We start from the raw sequence: 22346 nt of genomic DNA, 5'->3' as shown, positions 1-22346 counted from the left end.
CCTAGACAAGATTTTATTTCTAACTCAAAGCTGGATTGCTTATTACAGAACTTGAAGCCACTGGACTTGGATTTTCTCTCAGACAAACCTCAGAGACATTTCCATTTTAGGTACTTTTGTACTATAAGACGACCTTTAATTTTGCAGAAGAAATCTTTTTCCCTTTTTTAGATAGAAACCAGCTGTTCAGTCATTATGTTTATCTAAGCTGAATGCTCTCAACAGAGCATAACAGATTTAGGGGCCTCACAAGAAGCAGAATACACTTCAATTTCAAGTCATTCCTCTCAGTCCTCTATTCCTTCACACTCACCAGATGGAAAATCAGGAGTGGAACGGTAGCTTGGGGTAGGTGATCTTGGAGACAAGCTGTGAGTTGGAGATCCAGGTAAGCTCTCCCCTGATGAAAGGGATCGGTTCAGGCAGGAGAAACTTCTGCTGGTGTGAAGAAGAGGAGAGGGCTGCTTGGCCAACTTTTTAAAGAGAGACCTCCTCCTAGTGTGGGAAGAGCAAAGCATTAATGAAAACATAAGACGCACAAAGGACACTATTACCACAGACAAAGCTCTGGATGACATTAATCTACCACTATCCTCATAACAGGAAATATTATATCCTTGTTTGCATGAATACAAACTGCAGTGCAAAGCATGAAGTTTTGAAAATATCATGACTGTTAATAGCTAAGATAGATATTTTAATAAGATCTATTTGTACTAAAATTTATTCTTAGCATTCCAGATGAATAATTAGTTCTTTGTGAGTTAAATTTTCATTTTCTTAATTTAAAAGACCACCAAAACTGAAGGACTACTTATATAGTACTAGCAATGTATTTGCAGAACGCACAAAAAATTAGCATAAAGCAAAAAACATATACAAACTAAGAGCTATAAAATTATGACCACATAATCTCATAGAAGAAGGTAAAAAGACGTGTAGAAGGCATAAGAGACAGTTGTATTAACTTCATTTTCTAACAAACTTTTATGTATACACACACACACACACACACACACAAGAACACACTTTTGTAATGAACCAAAATGACTGCATACCTCTCTAAACTCTCTTTCTTCTTGGTTTTCTTACTGCGCCTGACCATTCGGCTCCTGTAGCTGTTTTTCCTGGCAGGTCCTGTCTTGATGGAAGTGTTTTCAAAAGGTGTTGTCATAATTGACACTTTGTTGCCACTCTGTCAAAACATAGGGAACCTTTAGGTTGAGTTAAGACAAGACCACTTCGCTTTGAATTGAAATTACACTTAAAACCTAGATGCTTCAGAACAGCATCAGATTAAGAGGTGGCAGTGAGGGGAACAATATGCAGAAGTTGCAAAGCTAATTTATATCTGATAAACAATGACTGGAAACTTCTCAAAATGCTGTCAAAATTTTCTGAACTTCCTCCATTACAAGAACAAGCTTCGAGACAATGGGAAATTCCAGTAATTGTAGTTAGACAGACGAAGGATAAAACTGCAATCCTTAAGAAGTTAAGTTTCTCCAGAAACATCTTTTTTTCCCCCACAAAGAACAGCTGTCACAGTGCTCTGTTCAACTAGCCAGTCACATCTCAGGCTACTAGCAGTGACAAAATGGAGACAACTGTCACTAGGGGTCCTGATCAGTATTTTACTTCATTCAAAACAAGGAATATATAACTAAGTTAAGATTTTTAGGGTTGCATACATGAACAGATAACAGCTGTTCATTAAAAAAAATACAAGTGGAAGTAAGTATCTATGTTTTTAAAAATCCAAGCCTCCCTTCTAGTATGGCATAATATTACACTACACTTCTAATTCTCACATGAATTTTAGTAAATTAATGTATGGTATGACATTTGGATAGCAATTATTTCATATTTTAAGTATATTCTTGTAAACCGTGTGCAGGCTTGTTGTATTTCTGCTTTTCTGCAGTTTTTATGCAGTTGTGCCCAACTGCGTAACGTTGCAAAATTTTATCTTATAGGTTTCTTGCAAAACTGTAAAATGTGGAAGTTCCTTTTTGTTTCAAGACACTGGGGGGGGAGAGCGGGGGGGGGGGGGGGGATTTAAACTTAAGTGTAATTTGCATCTTTCTCCAGCTCTTTTTATTTCCTTATACTTCACTGCTTTCCAGTCTTCTTTTATAACTGGCTACTCACTTTTACAGGCAAAACTGCATGGAGCACCACTAAGTTCACTACTAATACAAGAAGTAAATATCCAGCTATGTAAAATAATTCTGAACTTCTTTAGTCTGTGCTACAAAGATTACAGAAAATCTGCAGCATGATGAGCTACAGCGAATAGTTAAAACTACACTGAATAGTTAAATCTTTTGTTTTTAAGAAAAAAAACGTATCTAAATTTTCTAATGGGAAAGGCCTCTAAAAACTCTCTAAGGGAAACATCTGGGAGGTTATATTCATGAAAATCCAACTGCAGAATCAGAATTTTATTAAGTATGTTTGCAGGACATGCCTGGGAATGTATGAGGCAAAAACATTTTGGGCTTTAAAGACTGTGAAGGGCAAGTTCCTGAACAGAAAGAAAGGAAACACTTCATATTCTGTGTTTCCATCTTTCCTGGTGGATTTCACTTTAGAAGAAGAAAATAACAAGTGGCATTGTCATCAAAACCTTGAATTATCCTAAGAACATGACTGGATTCAGAAAAGCACTTTCCTGCACGTGACATATTTTTTGAGAGAGACTTATCTTTGTGTCAGTACTGCCAACTACTCTACATGTATCAGTAGCAGTGTCAGTTCCTTGCAGAGAAACTAAAATCATAGCAGGATATATGCAGTTGCTGACTTTTTTCCAGATCCATTCAATAACAGCTTAGAGGTTGTATCTGACAACCACAAAATCTGATAGTTAATCTCTGAAGAAAGCAAACGTAACTCCATGATCCTTCATGAAAAAGAGCAATGGATTTTGTATCCCAGATGTCTAGGAGTTACCTTTAACAACAACTCAATGACTTCTGTATGAACAAGACCATGCACAGGCTCTCCATTGATATGAGTAATTAGGTCCCCAGCTTTCAAACCAGCTTGGTATGCTGCGCCTCCTTCTTCCACATTCTAGAAATCAGAGATGAAGATAATAAACAAACTCTTGTTAACTAATTCCCAGACTTTCATTGGTAGATTTTTTTTATTTCTCTTGCTCTATAAAAGCAGTTGGCTTTTTAACACAACACAGAAAACTTACAGATACCAAGTTCTATGAAGGAAGAGAAAAAGTACAGGCAAACTATTTCATCATCAATTGTTGCTTCATCTTTGAGCATGGGGCCTAGAACTGCTTCAAAGCTCACTGAAAGGCTGTGTCACCACCAAATTCTGTTTAGCAGGGCACCATAAGGGGGTGCCCAAGACAAAATTTCAGATCCAAATGAAATCTGATATCTGACAGAGAGAAATACTTGTTTAATAAAAGTAGTGATCACATACAGTATCCTAATCATGATGCAAGTTTTTAACTCCACCATGTAGCTATGGACTCTTGCTATCTGGATCGAATTCATCAGCCTAACCCACTGGAGGGAACAGCTCAGCACAAAGGTGCTGAAGCACCAAAACAAACTGAATTGCAAATAATTCTGAAGGTGGCTTAAATAATTTATCAGGCTCTAAAATGAGCTTTTCAAGAACTTTAGGTCATGCAGCCAATACTGAGGCTAAAGAGACTCAGCAGTGGCTGAATACATAAATATGAAAGAATAAATAAATATCTGTAATGTTCTGAAAAATGCCAAGGTTTCACTTTTACTACAACGCAAAATTATTTTTCTTCCCTTCCTTTCACTGATTTGACACCCTACCAGTCATAAGAACTCCAATTTTTGGATTTATTATCACATGTACACACTCTCTGTATTCAATGTTCTTGACAAACTAATAGGTCTGAGAGGTAAGCAACATGACTAAAACATGAATGATACTCCATCAGTAGCACTGATATTTGAAAGCATACAATGGATACTTAAAATCTCATTCAAAACTTCAAAGCTTCTTACATACATGTAAGGAATTTTTCAAAATTATTTTAAGGTAGTTGGAATATGTTAATGTTTACATTCACAAATATATGTATAATATATATAATCTATACCTATATGTATATATTACACGTAATATATATATAATGCATAATATATACAATACAATCAACTTCAATTATAAACATATATATACATATACTCTGTTACTCTTTTTTTCTGCACAATAGATCCTCAAAGGTTTTCACCATTCAAAACGATTTGCAAATTTCTACAGAAAAAAAAGTCAGTACTTGAAAATATCCTACTTGTGAGTAGTAAAATATCTAATCTGGCTTTTATGAATCTCCTGACTGAAGCAGTTTAATAAACTCTATGAATATTTCAACAGTTCCTGCTTACAATCTTTTAGTTTTGCAGACTCTACTGCCAGTCAAAGAAAGGCTGCATCAACCCTTTAGTCTTTTATAATAAGCCACTGTAATCTTTACAAATGCCAAATTTGCTAGAAGTGAAACTGGCTAATGTAGAAGGTCAACATCAGGACTGGGTGCACCAGCACAAGAGAAATCTGGACCTCCTGGAGTGCATCCAGAGGAGAAAACGAAACTTGTCAGAGGACTGGAGCACCTCTCCTCCAAAGAAAGGATGAGGGAGCTGGGCTTATTCAGTACAGAGAAAAGACTCCATGGAGATGTCACTGCTAACTTCCAGTACTTAAAGGGAGCTTATAAGCAGGAGGGAGATCAGCTTTTTATATGATCTGATAGCAATAGGACAAGTGGGAACATTTTTAAACAAAAAGAAGAAAGATTTAGGTTGTATGTTAGGAGGACATTGTTTACTCAGAGGGTGGTGAGGTGCTGGAACAGGTTGCCCAGAGCTGAGGATGCCCCATCATCCCTGGAGGCATTTAAGGGCAGGTTAGAAGGAGCCCTGAGCAACTGGGTCTAGTGGGAGGTGTCCCCCTGTCCACATCATGGGGGTTAGAACTGGATGATATTTGATGTCCCTTCCAACATAAACCATTCTGTACTTCTGTGCTAATAAGTAGGTATTATTTCTGTCAAAGACGTGTATTATATTGGCTCGGGTTGCTACAGCCCGAGCATTGTGCAGTCACACATTTTCTTCTCTAACTACTCCTCAGCACAACATTATTATTTACACAGTAGCTGTCAACAGATATAATGTGTACAAAAGATCAAAAGCAGATGTATCATTTGTTTCCTCTGGCTTTATGGAAATAAAATTATTATCTTACCCAAACAATATGGTGCACAGTGTAAATATCACTGTCTCCCACATAAACCCTGATTGCTCGGATGGTGAAGCCATACTTTTTTCCTGAACTGTGAATTACTACAGGCTGATGAGGACTTGCAGCAGCAATTGAAGACTCACGACTAGGAGAGGAATCCCGAGAGGACGAAGGATCAGATGACAGCGAATGAGGAGACATTGGACTTCCCAAAGGAGAAACACCAAACACATCTGGAAGAAAAAAAAGCACCTGTTAAGAGTACACTCTGAACACACACAAACACAGACACAAATCTGACAATCTGCTTAAAGGCTTTTTTCTGCCAAAATATTTCACTGTATTTGCTTAAAACTCCTTTGCACTAAGTGTGAATCTTAGTGAATCAGAAGCCTGACCAACAACCTGATATGAGAAATAAGTTTCTTTTCCCACAAGAAAACCCCTACTTCTTACTAATAACTTGTTAGATGTAAACTTTGTCCTTTTAATTAGCAAATACACAGATGCTATTGTGAATACATCCACAACCAGGCACAATATCAACCAGCAGTGTTAAAGAAAGCGTTCTTATTTTTAGATTCAGTCACATATCTAAAAACAGTATCTTGTTGTACATGGATAACTCATAATGCTTGTACCAAACCTCATTTCTAAAAACTATTTGCTTTACTGTTTTGAAAGCACCCTGTGTTCACACTTGTGCAAATGTAAACACAATTGTGGGAGAATAAAAAAATACTTTAATGACTACAGAAGGTTGACAGCTGTTGAAAGGAATGCAACTCAGAAATATTCCAGCTGGTTGCTGTGCCAAGTAATGTCATGTGAAGGGAGATAATGCTTTGTCAACAGACTACCACAGTCTGATCCCCTGGATATGTGCCACCAGACGGTCCTACAGATATCTATCACCGGGTTAACGTTGAAATCCCATGTAGCAATCAAACCCACAGAGAGCTTGTAACGTCACCCTCTGGCTCTGAAGCATTCTCAGATTACCCCATCTTTTTCTGTCTGAACTGCAGGACAAGTCCTTTGACTCTCAGCCACAGAATTTAAAGTTCAGTAACACGGGGCATCCCTTGCTGTAGTTTGTATTACTGATGAACATGAATAAGGTGGGTTTTTTGTTAATAATAAGCAGAGCTAACATATGATACTTTGGTTGATATAAATCTAATGACAACATTCCTACGTGTAGGCAAAGCTAAGTTTAGATTTCATAGAATGCTGAGATTAAACTCAAAGAATCCCCTATTTCAATAAACATGGTAATTCAGACTATATTATCTTTGAACTTTGCAGCTCTTAACCTATAGCTGTGAAATGAATCACTAGAATACAAAACTGATAAACTACCTGCTTGGCCATGTGTATTACCTGCATGTGTAACACGCTCTTCTGATGGCTAGTCTGAATAATTAATGTGCCTTGTAGGCCTTTTACAAGCAGGAAAAAAAAAATGGTACTGAGTGCTACAGGGGTACATCAAATAACATCTCTGACTTACGGACAGAATGATTACTTGGAAGAAAGTCTACACAAAGAATAAGCTCAGACTGTTTCCCTCTTTTTTATATTTTGTAATAAAAAAATAAAGAAGCCAAAGTTTTGTTAATTACATACATTAACCATATTAGATAAATTTTATATATGGCCCAAGCCAATCCCTCTTCACTCAGTGTGGCCCAGAAAAGCCAAAAAGTTAGATACTCACGGAAGGAGCAGAGCTAAGATGCAAACCCCCTTTTGTTCAGTTGGGGCAATTTGGAATTTTATTCTGAATCAGTATGGCATGAAATGCCACTGCTCCATCTAGAAACACCCAGTACTACTTCTATACTTCCACCAATTTAAAGCAGTACTTCTGGCTTCACATTTGGTTTACTATATAGTATAGAAACATATGTATACAACATAGTATAGAAAAGAGTTTAGCTTTCAGGCTATTTTCACTTCAGAATCTTCACTCTGGTTTATCATCTCTCTATACAAGAGATGAGAGAATTAGGCCACTGTAACAGAATAACAGCTATTCGTGATGCTGTACATAGTGAGCTGCTTAGGACTTAAGCCACAACCGTATTAGAGGATGAAGTAGAGTGAAGCCTGTATCCTGACTGTGCAGCTCTGTAGTTACCACTACACAACAGTCTGTCAGTCAGAGGAGATCCCTCAGCTGTGATTTGAGTACTCTAAATTGAAGACCAGACTGGATCTTTAGTCACGTGTGAATTACAGAAATAAAAATCTGTGACCAAAAAACCATTCTGGGCTCACCAAAATCTTGTACTTACATCATAAACCATGCACTACGCACAAATTATATAAAAAGACAAATTTAGCTCTACCTCCTGGGATCATGAGGGACAAAGCACTTGCAGAAAGAGACTTTGTAACTTTTCCAGAGATCTTCTTTTTCTCTGTACTTTCTAATCTCTGTCGAGCCATCTGAAATGCAACTTCAGTGGGAGGCTTTGAGGAGTTATCCGTGCTGTCCACACTTTCGCTTCGTCCATTCATCTGATCTAAGTGCTCTGAAAAACTGCCAACTGTACAAAGAAAAAGGGATAAACACATTGAGGGAAAACTGGGGGTCAGGGAAAGGAAACAGTACAATTGTGAGATAGGAGTTTTTTCCTTCTGTCTACATTTATTTTTCACATGAACTTCTAAAGTAAACAACAGGTTCCAACTCTATATAAGTTGCTAACAGCTTAACAACTTTTCCAAAATCATTAAAACACTACCTATACTTCTACTTTTCATTATAATCTTTTGCTTTTATTTGTTCAGGTATTTTCTTCTTTTAACACTCTCAGAAAAGGGAAGATACCTGGCACTAAAGAACTCAGTATTACAACCCTACTGGTATTACTCTATCATCTTCCACAATGAAGGAAAATAGCATTTCAAAGAACAATGATGATGATAGTAATAATAATGGACCTGTGCCAGTAAAGTTGCATGAAACAAGCATCAAGAGTCTGTCTCCTAACCCTGATTAAAAACTAATTCCTGTTTTTTATTTAAGGTCACAGAGTATCCCATTGCTAATGGGATACAGGAATAAATGAAATCATTCCTAAGTGTAATTAGTAAGTGACAAAACAACAAGAGCTGTTTCGAGTTAACATCTTTGGCTAGGAGCTAGATTAACCAACACGGCATTGAGAAGAGAGTGAGCACACATACGGTTTTGGACAAGGAAAAGAGATGGAGATGGTTATACAGTTCAATAGGTTTGAGGGTATATTCCCATAACTAGTGGTTCAGGGGAGAAAAATGCAGATTACAAAGGAAATTATGGGTATGAGAATAGAAAAAAGACAGAATACAATGGATATCTTGAGTCAACTCATTGAATTACACAAGGGGAATCATCTGGAGACAAGTAAATATGGACATGAAGTAATTCAAACCAACGAAGGGACAAATGTGAGATTGACAGAGGCCTAGATCTGTGTTAAGTACTAGGTTTTCCAATAGTTACATAAAACCCTCCTCTGAAGGTATAAAAACAGCAAGATACTAGGGCTCTGGATCCCTCAGCAGTGTATTCAAATGCTTGTGCTAGGAAATGGAAGCATAAAGAAGGTCTATTATTTAAGTAGAGAATGGATTACTGTATTTCTTTCTAGATTTTTAATGACACAAGTGACTTCCGCAAGTCAAGGGCTACGCTACCAATTCTGAAACGAATTTATATCCTTGCAAAGTCTTAAAAACACATTGAAGTGTTAGCACAGTGTTGGAAAACAGATCATCTGGAAAGAGTCTAGCGTTATCGATCAAAAATCACCAACACAATCAAGAGAAGAAATAAGAACAGTCCTTGAAGTGCTCATAGCATCTAAGACTCATCTTCTCAAGAAAAGGATTCTGCAAAGGATCTACGGCCAAATTACCGCTTTATTCACTTGCCTAGAAGCTCTGGAGAGTTAGTGGAACAATGCCAACTGCTGACATTTCTAAAAATGCTGATGTTATTCCATGCTCTGTGAGATTTCATTAATATGAAACTCAGCCCAAAACAGAGCCCTTTTAGGATCTTTTCTTTTAAGTGGTACTGAAATGCATGATTTCTAAATCCATGAATGATAGTGCTAAGCAAAGACCCACAACTGTTTCTAACATCAGCAGTTAACATACACAGTGTGAATTACCTGACAGTGTGGAGCTGCTGATTGTACTTGCTGGAGTTGTTACTTCAGGTTCGTCTTGTACTATTTCTTCACTCACTAATGGAGGCTTTTCCGGCTCCTCCTGTGCTCCCACTAAGCAGGTGGAATCATCTTGTTCTCCTTCGGCAGATATGGCCAGCTTTGGCAACAAACCAGAACTATGTCGCTGCCTGCTACTCTCGGTGTCAGAGGAGATGGATGTAGATACTTGTTGTCTGCATCAAAAATAAGCAAACTCTCATGCAGTTACCAAGAAGAGGCAGCCTGATACCTGACAAGCAGTACACAGACCACTTCCTTGTACTTACATTTCAGAATATTCTGAGCTCCAGCTTAAAGATTCCACTGAGGGCAATGCTACACTTTTTGTTTTGTCTCCTGCATCTTCCTTTTCATCACCTTGTGTTTGAGAAACTCGGTCTATGCTACTAAACACCTATTACAGACAACAGAAAAAAACCACAAAAAAGTGGCTTATCATTGACATATTTGATACAAAAAGATATTCAAGTGGTGTTCTGCATGTTCCAAACTTGTATACAGTAAATGATGTAAACTACAGAATTCTCAAGCCTTTTAAAATTTCTATATAGAGTTTCTACTCTTAAAATGTTTTCCTGTTTTGCTTTTTTGGCTCCTCATACATAGGGTCATGATCATCATCTCTTCTCATTGTAAATTCAACAGCTTTCTCCCAATTTCATTGTCTCCACAAGACAACAGACAAAACCCATAGGCTTGGGATCTCCAGGTTATCAGTGCAAATGTTGATTTCAGTCCTAATAATAAAGTTAAAAAAGACAAAAAAACCTACCCCTTGGGTACTGACTTAGTATTTACCAGTTAGGTGCAGAAAGCACAGAAAAGAATCTTAATTGACTCAAAAGTTAAATTACTTAGCTAAAGGATTTAGAAAACAATTTGACCACCAGAAGTCTGTTTACTTATCTGACAAATAGCATACAAAAACTGCTGGCTGTATATTCTACATATTGTGAGTTGCAGCTAGAGATGTTGTGACGTAATGATGTTAACACAATAAATCATCACTGTGATACAGAGCTTTGAAAAAGGTAGAAGTTCACAGAATGCTAGAATGGTTGAGGTTGAAAAGTACCTTTAGAGGTCACCTGGTCCAGCGCTTGCTCAACTAGGGGCACCCAGAGCAGACTGCCATTTCCAGATGGCTTCTGATCTCCAAGAAGAGACTCTACAACCTCTCTAGGCAACCTGTGCCAGTGCTCTGTCAGCCACACAGTAAAGCAGTGTTTGTACTGAAATTCTGGTGTTTCAGTTTGTGCCCACTGCCCCTTGCTGAAATTGTCTCCAAAGAAGTAAGCCCTCTTGTCCAAGCCTCCTTGTCACAATAACTGTAATATCTGCTAGTATCTGACTTTGAAATATGCCACCAAGTGAAAATAAGGAGTTCACATAGAGTAAGGATAATTATATCAACAACTCCTCCCTCTGTTCCTCCATGCTATCACAGATATAACAGATATTTGATACTGTGAAGCCAGTCTAAAATACACCAGTTAGTTAAAGCATAGGTCTGAACACAAAAGACATAAACATACACTTTCAAAATACCTTTAGACAGTTTATAACCAGGTTCAAGAAACTGCTCATTAATAGAAAGCTCTTGAAAATCACTGTTGACTGCTACTTAAGACTAATAGCATGCTGATCAGGCATTCTGCTTCTTCATCTATTGTACCTTCTGCGAGTTTTTCCTCTACAAAAGTTCCTGAGCACGTTCACTCTTCTGCTTGTATTCCTTGTTCAGCAGTAATGAGCTCTCTCCCTTTAGACAGTCAGTTTGTCTTCATGGTATTCAAATCACTTGCTCAGATCTACATCTTTCCTTAACTGAATCACATGCTAAATACTACCTTGCTCTTCACTGCAGTTTATTGTCACTTAAACTCACTGCTAGTATAGGCTACCACTATAATCTTTGTTACCTGTATCATCTGCAAGATACCCATTTCTTTCTTGCTCATTTTCAGTTAAAATTTCAAAAAACAATGCTATATGCACCTCTTCCATTTCTAACATTTCCATACTCTAGAAAAGCACCAAAACACTTATGCGTATTAACGCTATAGCAATTTTTACTTACTTTTGAAAATCTGTGTGAACATGAGGAAAACTGTCTTATCTCCAAATTAAAATCTTCATCATTTGTATCATCTTCTTCCTCAGTTTCCATATGGTGGTATTTCTCAGAACGAGCTACAAATAAGAGAAATAAATTAACTGAATTTACTGGGAGGACTAAGTAATAAATTTTATTATTACCCAAAATCTGAATTATCTCCTTTTTTCCTCCTGCATTGTCATACCACCACTAAAACTGTACAGTTGCCAGTGGTTCCTATAAGGCAGATTTTCAAAGCTGTACACAAATGCAAAATTCCAAGACGCAGTGATTATTTTAACAAGATTTTCATTGCATTTTTTTAAATGCAAACGAATACCTACTGTCAAAATAACTTGTGTCATCTTCAGACTCCAACTGTGGAATAAACTCTGCTTTCTGTCTTAGCAGACTGTTCCAGTCAAGGCTCCTGAAGAACTTATGTTGCTTTACTTCATATGCACCACCTGGGGGAGCCAGAGAAAAACGGTGAGCAAACGACACCGAATGCTGACATTACTTCAACTTAATTCCTAGTCAAGAGAATGCAAATTAGCATGGAAAGGCATAGTTATCACTTCCTGCAGCAGGAACCTCTACTACCCCTTTTCACTGGCATTACCTAAACCTATCAGAGCAGCACCCTTCTTTTCTTTCATTAGCAGTGGTGGCATTGCCTTTTCCTTCTCCTTTCAACATTTCTGTTTTTCTAGACAGACTAATAATAATGCATCAAGCACACATTAGTCTGAAAGTAAAATGTAGATACATGAGTTAGATGAGTAATTGCAAGTCAGAAAGTATGGAAGAATTATTCTCAATGTTGCTCAACGTAAATACCATTGCTGATTAGGAGCTCCTCTTGTTGTTTTATGGTAATACACAGTTCTTGGTAATACACAGATACACAGTTCTACAGAAAATACTTTATAATCTAGCTTATTATGCATCACTGCCTTGCTTTTATAATGTGTTAAACAGCTGCATTAGTTTCAAATTAGAAACAGAATCTGTAAGAACACAATACAATACTGAATAACAGTAAATAATAACAATAAAATACCAAAAATACCTGGGGAGGTGAGTGGGGATACTAATAAGAATAATTTTGTAAGCTGGACATACAAGCTACAGCACAGTCAATCCAACTTGATATGCCAAGGGTGAGTCAGGACTGAGCCATGGAAAAAGTATGTATTTTCTAGGATTGGTCTTCAAGATCTACAAATATTTCAAGATTCCTAAGCTGGATTCATTGATTTTTTGGGCTGCAGCTGGGAAAAATTCATAAAAGCCAAATCTTCCAGAAGGAGACCAAAATTACATCTAATTGTAAGTAACTAGCCACAGAGTAATCACTTTTCTGAAAGCAATAATGGGACATTACAGCAAATTGTATAATTCTTGACTAGTCTTCAAATCAATCCATCACTTCCCTTCTTCAGAAGAGTATGGTACCCATCTTTCAACTTGACCATTTTCTCCTGAGAAAATACACAATTACCATTTTCATGGAATGTTATGAAGCTAGCTAGTATGTATTAAACAGATAGGACGATCATTTGAAATGCACAGTGGAGCCTGGGATAAACTGTACTGTTCTGCAGTGCCCTTGTGGGACCCATTGTGTTGCAGACTCTGTTTCTGCGAGCTGTTTCTGACAAAAAACTTCACTGTGGCTTCTAAACACTCCCCTGTGCTTCAAAGAAATGGCTGCAGGATTTTTTCTTCAGACTGCCAGCACTTGAGAGACCACAAACAGGCCAAAGAAATCAGTCCCTGAGCAAATAGAGAAGACAGTCCATATGACTGCACTGACCACTGCAACTCTTAAGCCTGTCTAATTCTTGCCAATTCACTTTTTCATCCAGCTGTTATAAAACGGAGACAGAATATGCAAGCTACTTGTAGTTCAGCCTCTCACAGGGTGACAGTCTTGCATGAACACTACAACTGACTAGGAAAAGGCAGCCTGGCAATGAAACAAAAATCCCTGAAAGTTATTTTGTGTTAAATGTTTTGTTATATGTTAATACACATGTTCGAAACAAGGGAACACAATTACCCCTGGCTCTTCATTTTAACTACGTGGCGGTGCCCTTTGCAGTAGGATCAAGCAGGAAGCAAGAGGAGAAACCATCTTGGGCACAGGACAACTCCCTCACTCTTACTTTATTTTAACATTGGGTTGAGTGAAACACAGATTTACTGGATGTAATTTACTCCAGATCATAAACTAGAGGAAAGGACTCTTCACATAGATCCCATGCATTCAGGGTGTATGACACATGTAGTCACTTCAGCCACTTGAACACTTCCCAGAAGAACACCTGTAGTTTGACACCATGTCAATAACACCTGGAGTCCAGGTTATACTCAAGTTCCCACAAATGGATCTGTTATGAACTGATTCCTAGAACTCCTTTTTATTTTAGCTCTAAAAATATGCATCACCCTCTGAATGTTGGACTTAGCTTTGACAGTAATTTTATCAGTAGTCATGCTGACTCAATCTGCCACTTGGTTTCCTCAGAGTCCACATTGTATGTATATAAATGACACACACTTTTTCACCTTAAGTAGGACTATATATTTAGGCCTTTTTACGCAGAAACCTTTGTCTGCTCTGTTTACTCAGTCCTTTGCCAGTGGGATGCTGCCCAGTGACCAGGGCTCCCACACATATTAACACTTTCAATATAACACGCAGTATTCTTCATTACTGTCTCTCATTCAAATTCCCCAGAAAATCATGCTGCTTCAACTCATTAATGCACAAACTCTATTACATAAATGCACAGTGTTTTAATTAGTCAGGCTAATTAAACTGTACCAAATACAGAACATCGAATTCTTCATCTGATAAGGAACGTGTGTGGCACTGAATGACCAAAGCAGAATAAGCTGACCATTTGTGTTCTCTCTGATATCCATTTATTTCCTTCACAATCACGCTTTTTATTTCATTATTTTTCATGCAAGACTGTAGTTCTGAATGGGAATGGCAGGACTTTTCAGTCATTTCTGAATAATTAATTCAAGTACTCATCATCCACCCAAAAGTCCAAAGGAACTAATTTGCCAGGTGAAGATACTTCTGAAAAAGGAACATCAGTTGTGTATGGACTCCCCTTCCCTAGTTCTATGTCTAGTTATTTAATACCGTATTCATGAAGGAACCCCACTCAATGGCTAACTGCATCTCTGACATGTCTTTGTCATACATTCAAGTAAGAGAGAAGTAAAAGAATGATCACACATAAACATCACAAAATGAACAGTGTTCATCTTGCTAAGGTCTTATTACTGGTTTGAATCCATAAATTTCCCCTTGCCATAGCAGCATGTCATGCTAGTCATCCTGAAAGATGTTCCTCAGACAAAGAAAAAAAACAAAACAAAAACAACCATGAACAAGAATGTAGTGACCTCTAGCACAGAAACAATATTTGGAGTAGTTTGTACTAACCTGTTCCCAATCTTTCCAAGGGATTCTGCCTGAGCAGCAGGGTAATGAGATCCTGAGCATCTGGAGGCGGTGCTTCATCCTTTTCAGGCCAGTTGATTTCATCTGACAGAAAAGATAGCTTGTTATTATTTTAATCTGATCCCAACATTCAGAAAAAAATTGTGTGAAGCTGTCATCACAAGCCAGCAGTAAGGTCAGAGTTACAGAAACTTTTTCAAGTTACTCTGTTGCATACCAATTATTTCTGATTCTAATACTCTTTACACGGACTCCACAAACTTATTTTTATAAACACTGCTTAACCACAGGGAAAACTATTATAGAACACTACCATGCTTGTATGTCATCCTTCACACAGCCATCCCAGTAGATGCCATATCACTATGGTTTAAATTTTAGTTCTGTTCCATGGAAACTACTGATAAAACAGACACAGCTGACCTGTCCCAGCAGTCACAGATCACATCTGTAGTCCTGCCCTAACACTACTAGATACACTGAAGTCTTTACTCCCATGACCGAGGTTGAGGTATTGTCATCTGCTCTGGGGAGACCACATCAATACAGTTTTTTTCCAAGTCTCCCACAATTCAGACGAAAACACTCACACCTCTGACTTTTATATTATAGAGGCTTTACTTATCAAGTTGCACCTAAATCCTGCAGTCACAATATTAAACTCTGCAGCATACAAATAAAACTGAATAAAAATTCTTCCAAACTTACATTTAAATTAAATAATGGAGAACAGCATCAATTTCAAGATCAACATGAACTTTGTGATAGCTTACACAATAATTTTCATCTGATTTTTAGGTGAGGTTGCCCCCACAAATGTAATATATTGCAGGTTTACACAAAATCTTGCAGTAGTTTCTTGGGAGGTACAAAGATTTCAACATCAGAGAAACACAGTGTTAGGACCTCAGAAAACAGAGAAGAATATTAAGGATTTTGCTGTAATTACGGGACTTAGATTTTTCCTTTGAAATTGATATAATTTGAGAAACAATTATCAGAAGGTTTAAACTTTGCATCTTTTAGTATAAAGAAAGGTAATGAAATAAACAGGCATGAAATGTAACCTGTTTCTGGAGGATTACTGTTAAACCCTATCACATTAGGCTTCTATTTTACACTCAAGCCTCCCACAGTTTACTCATAAAACTTGAGGGGAGGAGAGGCAAACTACAACCAAAAAGGAAGAAGCTAAAATGAGGGGGCTTAACTGAGTAGACTGTCAAGAGAAATGCAGATTTCATGAACAGAAACTAGAATAAAATTCTGTGCTGTAGTTTGGACTCTTTAACATGGCTTTTTCATTTGAATTCAAAGAGGCCATATATTTTAACAAAGGAAACCTATTGAAGGAAAGAATTCATCTGCAGATACTGACAGTAGGAACGATTTCAGGAGGACATTTAAAACTGAAAGGAAAAAATTACAAGAAAAATATCAAAAAAATAAAGTAAGTTGACCAACAGGGTTGTAGAGCAGTGAGAATGGATCATGTCTGCACAAATACACTTCTACAAGTAATCTCTAGACAAATCACATGGATGAAGTTATCTGCCTAGGTGTCAGTTAGTTTTAACACACGGCATTTTAGTTTACAGAATGTAAAAATTCATGTAACATGCGAAATACAGTCTAAAGATCAAATTTAGTCATTAAATTTGGACTATTCCCTCACTCCATTCAGTCAAAGATCTTAATGATAAAAACACATGAACATGTGTTTGGAAATGCAGTAAAAACATTGATTATTTCCATGTTCACACACCCACAGCTTCTACAGCAGTCTAAACCTGATTTGGAAAATAGAACATGACTACATACTAGAGCCATGATGCATCACGAACAAAGCCAGCATTTGTTGCTTCTGCTAATTAAACAGTTGATTCTCTTTGCCACTCAGGTCTTAGTGTATCACATCGAAAAACATCACAGTCATATATCCATAAACAGCTAGAATGTGCTGATATATCAAAGGCAAATCCTTTTCATTCAAGTTTGCAAATATACTTGCTTTTCAGCATCACCAATGGAGAAAAGCGTGGCTATGACAAACTATCTTCTTATGAACAAATGGGGATTTGCTGTGTTCTCCGAGAAAAAAGAGCCAGAGGTTCAGTTAGTTTTGTTTTGGTTGGTTTTGTTTGTTCCGGTCTTAGTTAGTAGACCTTTTAAGAAGACCATAAAACAGACTACGAAATATTCAGTAACAGAGGTGCTATTCTGTTAATCTTTTGGCATAAATAGAGGCCTTCTACATCTATGCATCTGGGAAATTTATGGAAACAGCAGGTAGGATAGTAAATGATTCTGTTTAATTATCATTCAGTTTTGCCACAAGCCTCATAACAATACTTAGGGTCAGCTTGCAGGTTAAAATCTAAAAGGTTATTGAATTTTAAATGAAAGAAGAACAGCTGTTACAGGAATAACATTATACTAAAACAATCACAAATGAAATCATTAACAATCTGTGAATTGAATTTGCTTCCTTCTTTTTCTCATTATTTATTATTTGGGAGACATTTGTTTTAAGGCTTTATCACATCCCTGTTAATTTCTTCATCATGCCATGAGCCATTTTCCCATTTATGTAAATTTATTTAACCATTTCTTCTCTAGGATAATTTCTTTAGTGAAGACCGAAAATACTGTGCTGCAGTGCCAATGTTTTTCTCTTTACAACAGTGTAGCTTAGCTATTGTACCCTATATTACTGCATTTCTGTACTCAGCAATATATGGCAAGTTCAACTTTTTATACAAATTTGTTCTTACTACTTTGACACCAAATGACATGTTACAATAACGGCGTTGTCTCTTTTGAGCAAAACTAGCTTAAACTTAGTGTATCAGTAATGGTGTAAGTATCTTTACTATTGACATAAACTGAAATGTTTGACAGCAAACAAAGAAATCTGTATCTATGAAATGATCCTCACCACTGATTACTTGTCCAAACAGCTCTTCTGGTGTATCTCCAAAGAACGGCACACACCCAACAAGAAATTCATAAAGAATAATTCCCATAGCCCACCAGTCCACTGGTTTTCCATAACCCTGTCTCAGTATTACTTCAGGAGCTATGTATTCAGGTGTACCACAAACCTGAAAGAAAAAAAATAAGCATGATGGTAGATAAAGTCTAACAGTACTTGCTATATCACATCACTTGTAAATCTTGAAATAGAAAATAACATAGAAACAAAGATGTATGAAATTCAGTAAATTTTAGGCTATTCAGCTGGCATAACTTGTTTTTTACATTCTCTATCTACAATATAGGCATCAATCACATTTGCATGTCTGTAAAGCAGAAGATTTATTTTTGATGCATGGTATGAAAGTCAATCACAGCAAATATTTTATTTAACTTAAACATATCTTTAGCTTTACATGAAAGTTGTGATGGCTTTATCTTAAGTAAATTTTACTGTGAACAGATTGTGAGCAACGGTAATGAGGCACGCTTAAAGGGAAATGGGCCATAGCAAAGATTTTAGAACCCCTGGTAGTACCATGCATCATCAGTTCCACAAGCACACTGTTGAGACTTCTGAATTCCTTTTAAAAACAGTTTTCTATTTATCTCTCTCACAGACTCACTTGCACACAATCAGGTTGTTCATCTTCTTAATAGATCCTAACTCAGAAAGAAAAGAGCCTACCATAATCTGCTAGGCATTAGTCAAAGTAACTGACAAACACAATCAGAACACACATGCAGAAATAACAGCTTATAAAGTACTACTTTAGATTCTGCTGGCAAAACATCATTGCATTAAACAATGAAAAAAAGACAAAAAAGCTGTATCTTACTTGTTTATCAAGGAATTCTCTGGCATCCTTCTCAATGTGACCCTCATATAGATTGGTAGTCAAACTCATTAGCCCCACCTTTGACAGACCGAAGTCTGTAAGCTTTATATGGCCCATGGATGTTACCAATAAACTGAAAATTAAGGTGATCTGATATTACTGTGATATAATTCAAGTATACATGCTTATTATTATTATTATACTCAGAGAAATGTTTCACAGCACTGAAAAAAATTAAAGACAACTTATAAAGTAATTTAGCCAGTACAAAATAGGTTTAAAAAATGACACAGTCACAAATTCATTACTTTTATCACCAGACAAAAACAAAGCTTTCATATACAATTGAATATAATCAGAATAATGGAGTGTTAAGAGTTAAATGGTAGATGTCTGAAGAAAATGAAATAGTCATCACTCTGAAAGAATGAGAATAGAATAAATTCAGCTTTTAAAGTGAGGCAAGCATTTTCTACCAGTAGCAGGCTGGGTCATTCATTTGAAAAAACTCAGATATTAAGATAGCTGATAACTAATACCACACTGTCCACAGTTGTCATGCTAAGATATTTTCACTGATGCAACTCCACTTCTTTTTTTTTTATTTTACTATTATTAACTTATTTTTTTAATATAAAGCAAGGAGAAGATTGAATGTGAGCAAGCAGGGTGTCCTGGCAGCTCAAAGGGCCAACCATAACCTGGGGTGCCCCAGGCCCAGCACTGCCCATGGGTGAGGGGAGGAGCTGTTCCTTCTGCTCTGCACTGTGTGGCCTCACCTCCAGCACTGGGTGCCATTTGGGCACTACCACGTAAGGACACCAAACTGTTATTATTCAAAGGAGTGTCGCAAAGGTGGCGAAAATTCTAGAGAGGAAGATGTATGAGGAGCAGCTAAGGCCCCTGGGTGTGCTCAGTGCAGAGCAGAGTTGCTGGGGGGAGGCCTCATGGCAGCTGCAGCTCCTCACAGGGAGCAGAGGGGCAGCGCTGAGCTCTGCTCTCTGTGACAGGGTCTGCACCAGAGGGAGGTCTGCATGGAAGGAGCTGCCCAGGGCAGTGTCACAGCCCCACGCTGCCAGCACTCAAAAAGTCTGTGTGCAACAGTCTCAATTTACACTATCTGATTTTTGGGTGGTGCTGCGTGGATCCAGGAGTTGAACTTAACGGGAGTTGAATCCTCATGGGTTCCTTTCAATTTGGGATATTCTAAAATTCTGTGATAAATGCAGATATAAACATCCATACTTTTCACTGTAATTACTTCCTATAATATTATTTACACACAGAGGAGAGATTCTGTATGTCCAGATAATGGGAAACAAACAAACAAGCAAACGAAAAACAACCAGGAACAACTCTCCATACTGATTCATCTTAATTCCTCCTTCTGTTATATTCTATATACATACTTATCTGGCTTCAAATCTCTGTGTACAATTCCATAATTATGAAGGTATTCCAAGGCCAGAACAGTCTCTGCAAAATACATCCTTGCCATGTCCACAGGTAAGGGGCCCATATTTTTCATCAAAGTAGCACAGTCTCCACCTGTGAAAACAGGATGAATGTTGAAGATGGTGGTATAAATTCTGAGATGTATCTGCTGCAGAAGGAAACATAAATTGTAGTCATAAATGTTTCTTTTCCAATCAGATGATCCAATTTAACAGGCAATCGCAATACCTACTGTACTGAAAAAAACAGCATGAAGCTGGGAGAGAGTGGTGCAAGAGTTCAGCAGGAAACCAATAAAGCCTGTGCTGCTACTTAAAAGAAGTCCACACAGTCACAGCAACTCATCTTGATCACTAGGAGATAATGAGTAGGAGAAAAGTCACTTTATTCTTGAGTTTAGATCCCAGATCTGTATAGTCAGAACACACAGCAAATAAAGAGGGTCCTTCTAATGCAAGCATCATCATCGTTTTATTTCTTTCCTGATATTATTTAAAAAATGTTCCTTCCTTCTAAAAAAGAACACTTTACCTTCTACGTATTCCATGACCATACATAAGTGACGTCTTGTTTCAAAAGAACAATACATGCTGACAACAAAAGGGTTTTCTGCAAATGTCAGGATATCACGCTCGACGAAGGCCTGTTGGATCTGGTTTCGAAGGATGAGATTCTGCTTATTAATCTTCTTCATGGCAAATCTTTGTCTGGTTTCTTTATGTCTCACAAAATAAACCGCACTGAAGAAGTCCAAATGAGATAGAAAAAGTTAAAAAGCACTAAATTTAAAAGGCACTTTAAGATACATTTTTGGCAAGTAAATTTATCCAAAATATTGTATATGTATTTCATAAAAGACTTGCTTCTAATCTAATGTAGTTGATTACCCTTTCACATAACGGAATGGATTGAGACCTTGTTATGTTTCAACATCAGGATGACCTCAGTCAACACAAATTAGCACACAAACTGATAACAAACAAACCAAACAGTCCACCTACAACAGAAACAAAGCTCAGATTTTGGAAGTTTCCATCAGTAAAGGATTACAGATGAAAACCAGCCATGACAGAATATTATAAGTCATTTTGACAAATGTTTATTCTGTAAGTGTGAGTCATAATTATCTGACTGCATGCTCTGTTCAGGGGATTTTAAAACATGTCATAGGTTTCTGATGAAGGTTGCTCAGAAGTTTGCTCAGTGATGTGTCTCTCCCCAATTGGTAGATGCAAAATGTATCATCTGTACTTGTTCAGTACAGTACCCTGACATCAGCACTGATACATATCATGGGTAGGTCACTAGTAGGTGATGCAAATTAAAAAAATCACATATACCACCTGGTAATGTGGGAATAAGATGCATATCGACTGCCAAAATTTCACTAGGCTATTGGGTACAAAGTTTCCCATAACCCTGATTAGATAACTTCAAGTTGATGAGGGCAGCAAAATGCAAGAAAACCTCAGATGAACAACATTCTTACTTTCAAGGCTCAGGAAAATACATAATCTTGCCATAAAACACACATGACACAACCACTGCATTTCTCAAAATCCCTCAAGACAAACCCTGAAAACAACTGCTTTGCTTGAAATCAACCTCAACACTCACAGCATCTCACCCAGTAATGCAGTTTTTAAACTCATTTTCTTGTCCCCACAACATGCAGTTATCAGCATGCAAGTATTTAAATACAGATAACATTTCTTGTCTTACTATTTCTACGACATCTTCACAAAGCTACCAGCCACAGAAAAAAGCAATTTGTACTTTGCTTTGTGGAGTGTTTCTTCTAGACAGAAGAGTTTCTCTTATAGATTTCAAAAGTTTTCCTTAATCCCTTGCTACAGTCTGAGCATGGGGCAGGTAGAAAACATTACATCATCATGAAACTAGGGGAAAAACACCCTGGGCAAAATCCAAGACAAACCTCGCCCTTAGTGCCTGCCTCCTACTAAGTCTTGCTTTCTCTTGCCCCTCCCAAACTCAAGCAAAGA

The 22346-nt window shown here is 37.3% G+C and overlaps 1 protein-coding gene across 21 annotated transcripts in view; it reads right to left on the bottom strand.

Annotated features, from left to right (window-relative positions):
- MAST4 (microtubule associated serine/threonine kinase family member 4) overlaps positions 1-22346 on the bottom strand; it is a 288003-nt gene that overhangs the window by 6823 nt on the left and 258834 nt on the right. For all 21 annotated transcript variants that reach the window (XM_015277617.4, XM_015277618.4, XM_015277619.4 and 18 more), the window contains 14 exons: positions 20875-21083; positions 20298-20436; positions 18889-19021; positions 18012-18177; positions 15056-15157; positions 11931-12053; positions 11569-11681; positions 9755-9882; positions 9429-9661; positions 7614-7814; positions 5263-5492; positions 2956-3078; positions 1059-1195; positions 314-495 (listed from right to left, as the gene is read on the bottom strand). In XM_015277617.4, the coding sequence (XP_015133103.2) occupies positions 314-495; positions 1059-1195; positions 2956-3078; positions 5263-5492; positions 7614-7814; positions 9429-9661; positions 9755-9882; positions 11569-11681; positions 11931-12053; positions 15056-15157; positions 18012-18177; positions 18889-19021; positions 20298-20436; positions 20875-21083 (2219 nt within the window). The remainder of the gene's footprint in view (positions 1-313; positions 496-1058; positions 1196-2955; positions 3079-5262; positions 5493-7613; positions 7815-9428; positions 9662-9754; positions 9883-11568; positions 11682-11930; positions 12054-15055; positions 15158-18011; positions 18178-18888; positions 19022-20297; positions 20437-20874; positions 21084-22346) is intronic.

The sequence above is a fragment of the Gallus gallus genome, chromosome Z (genome assembly GCF_016699485.2).
Source record: "Gallus gallus isolate bGalGal1 chromosome Z, bGalGal1.mat.broiler.GRCg7b, whole genome shotgun sequence".
Classification (NCBI taxonomy): domain Eukaryota; kingdom Metazoa; phylum Chordata; class Aves; order Galliformes; family Phasianidae; genus Gallus; species Gallus gallus.
This window is presented reverse-complemented; position numbering and strand designations above follow the sequence as displayed.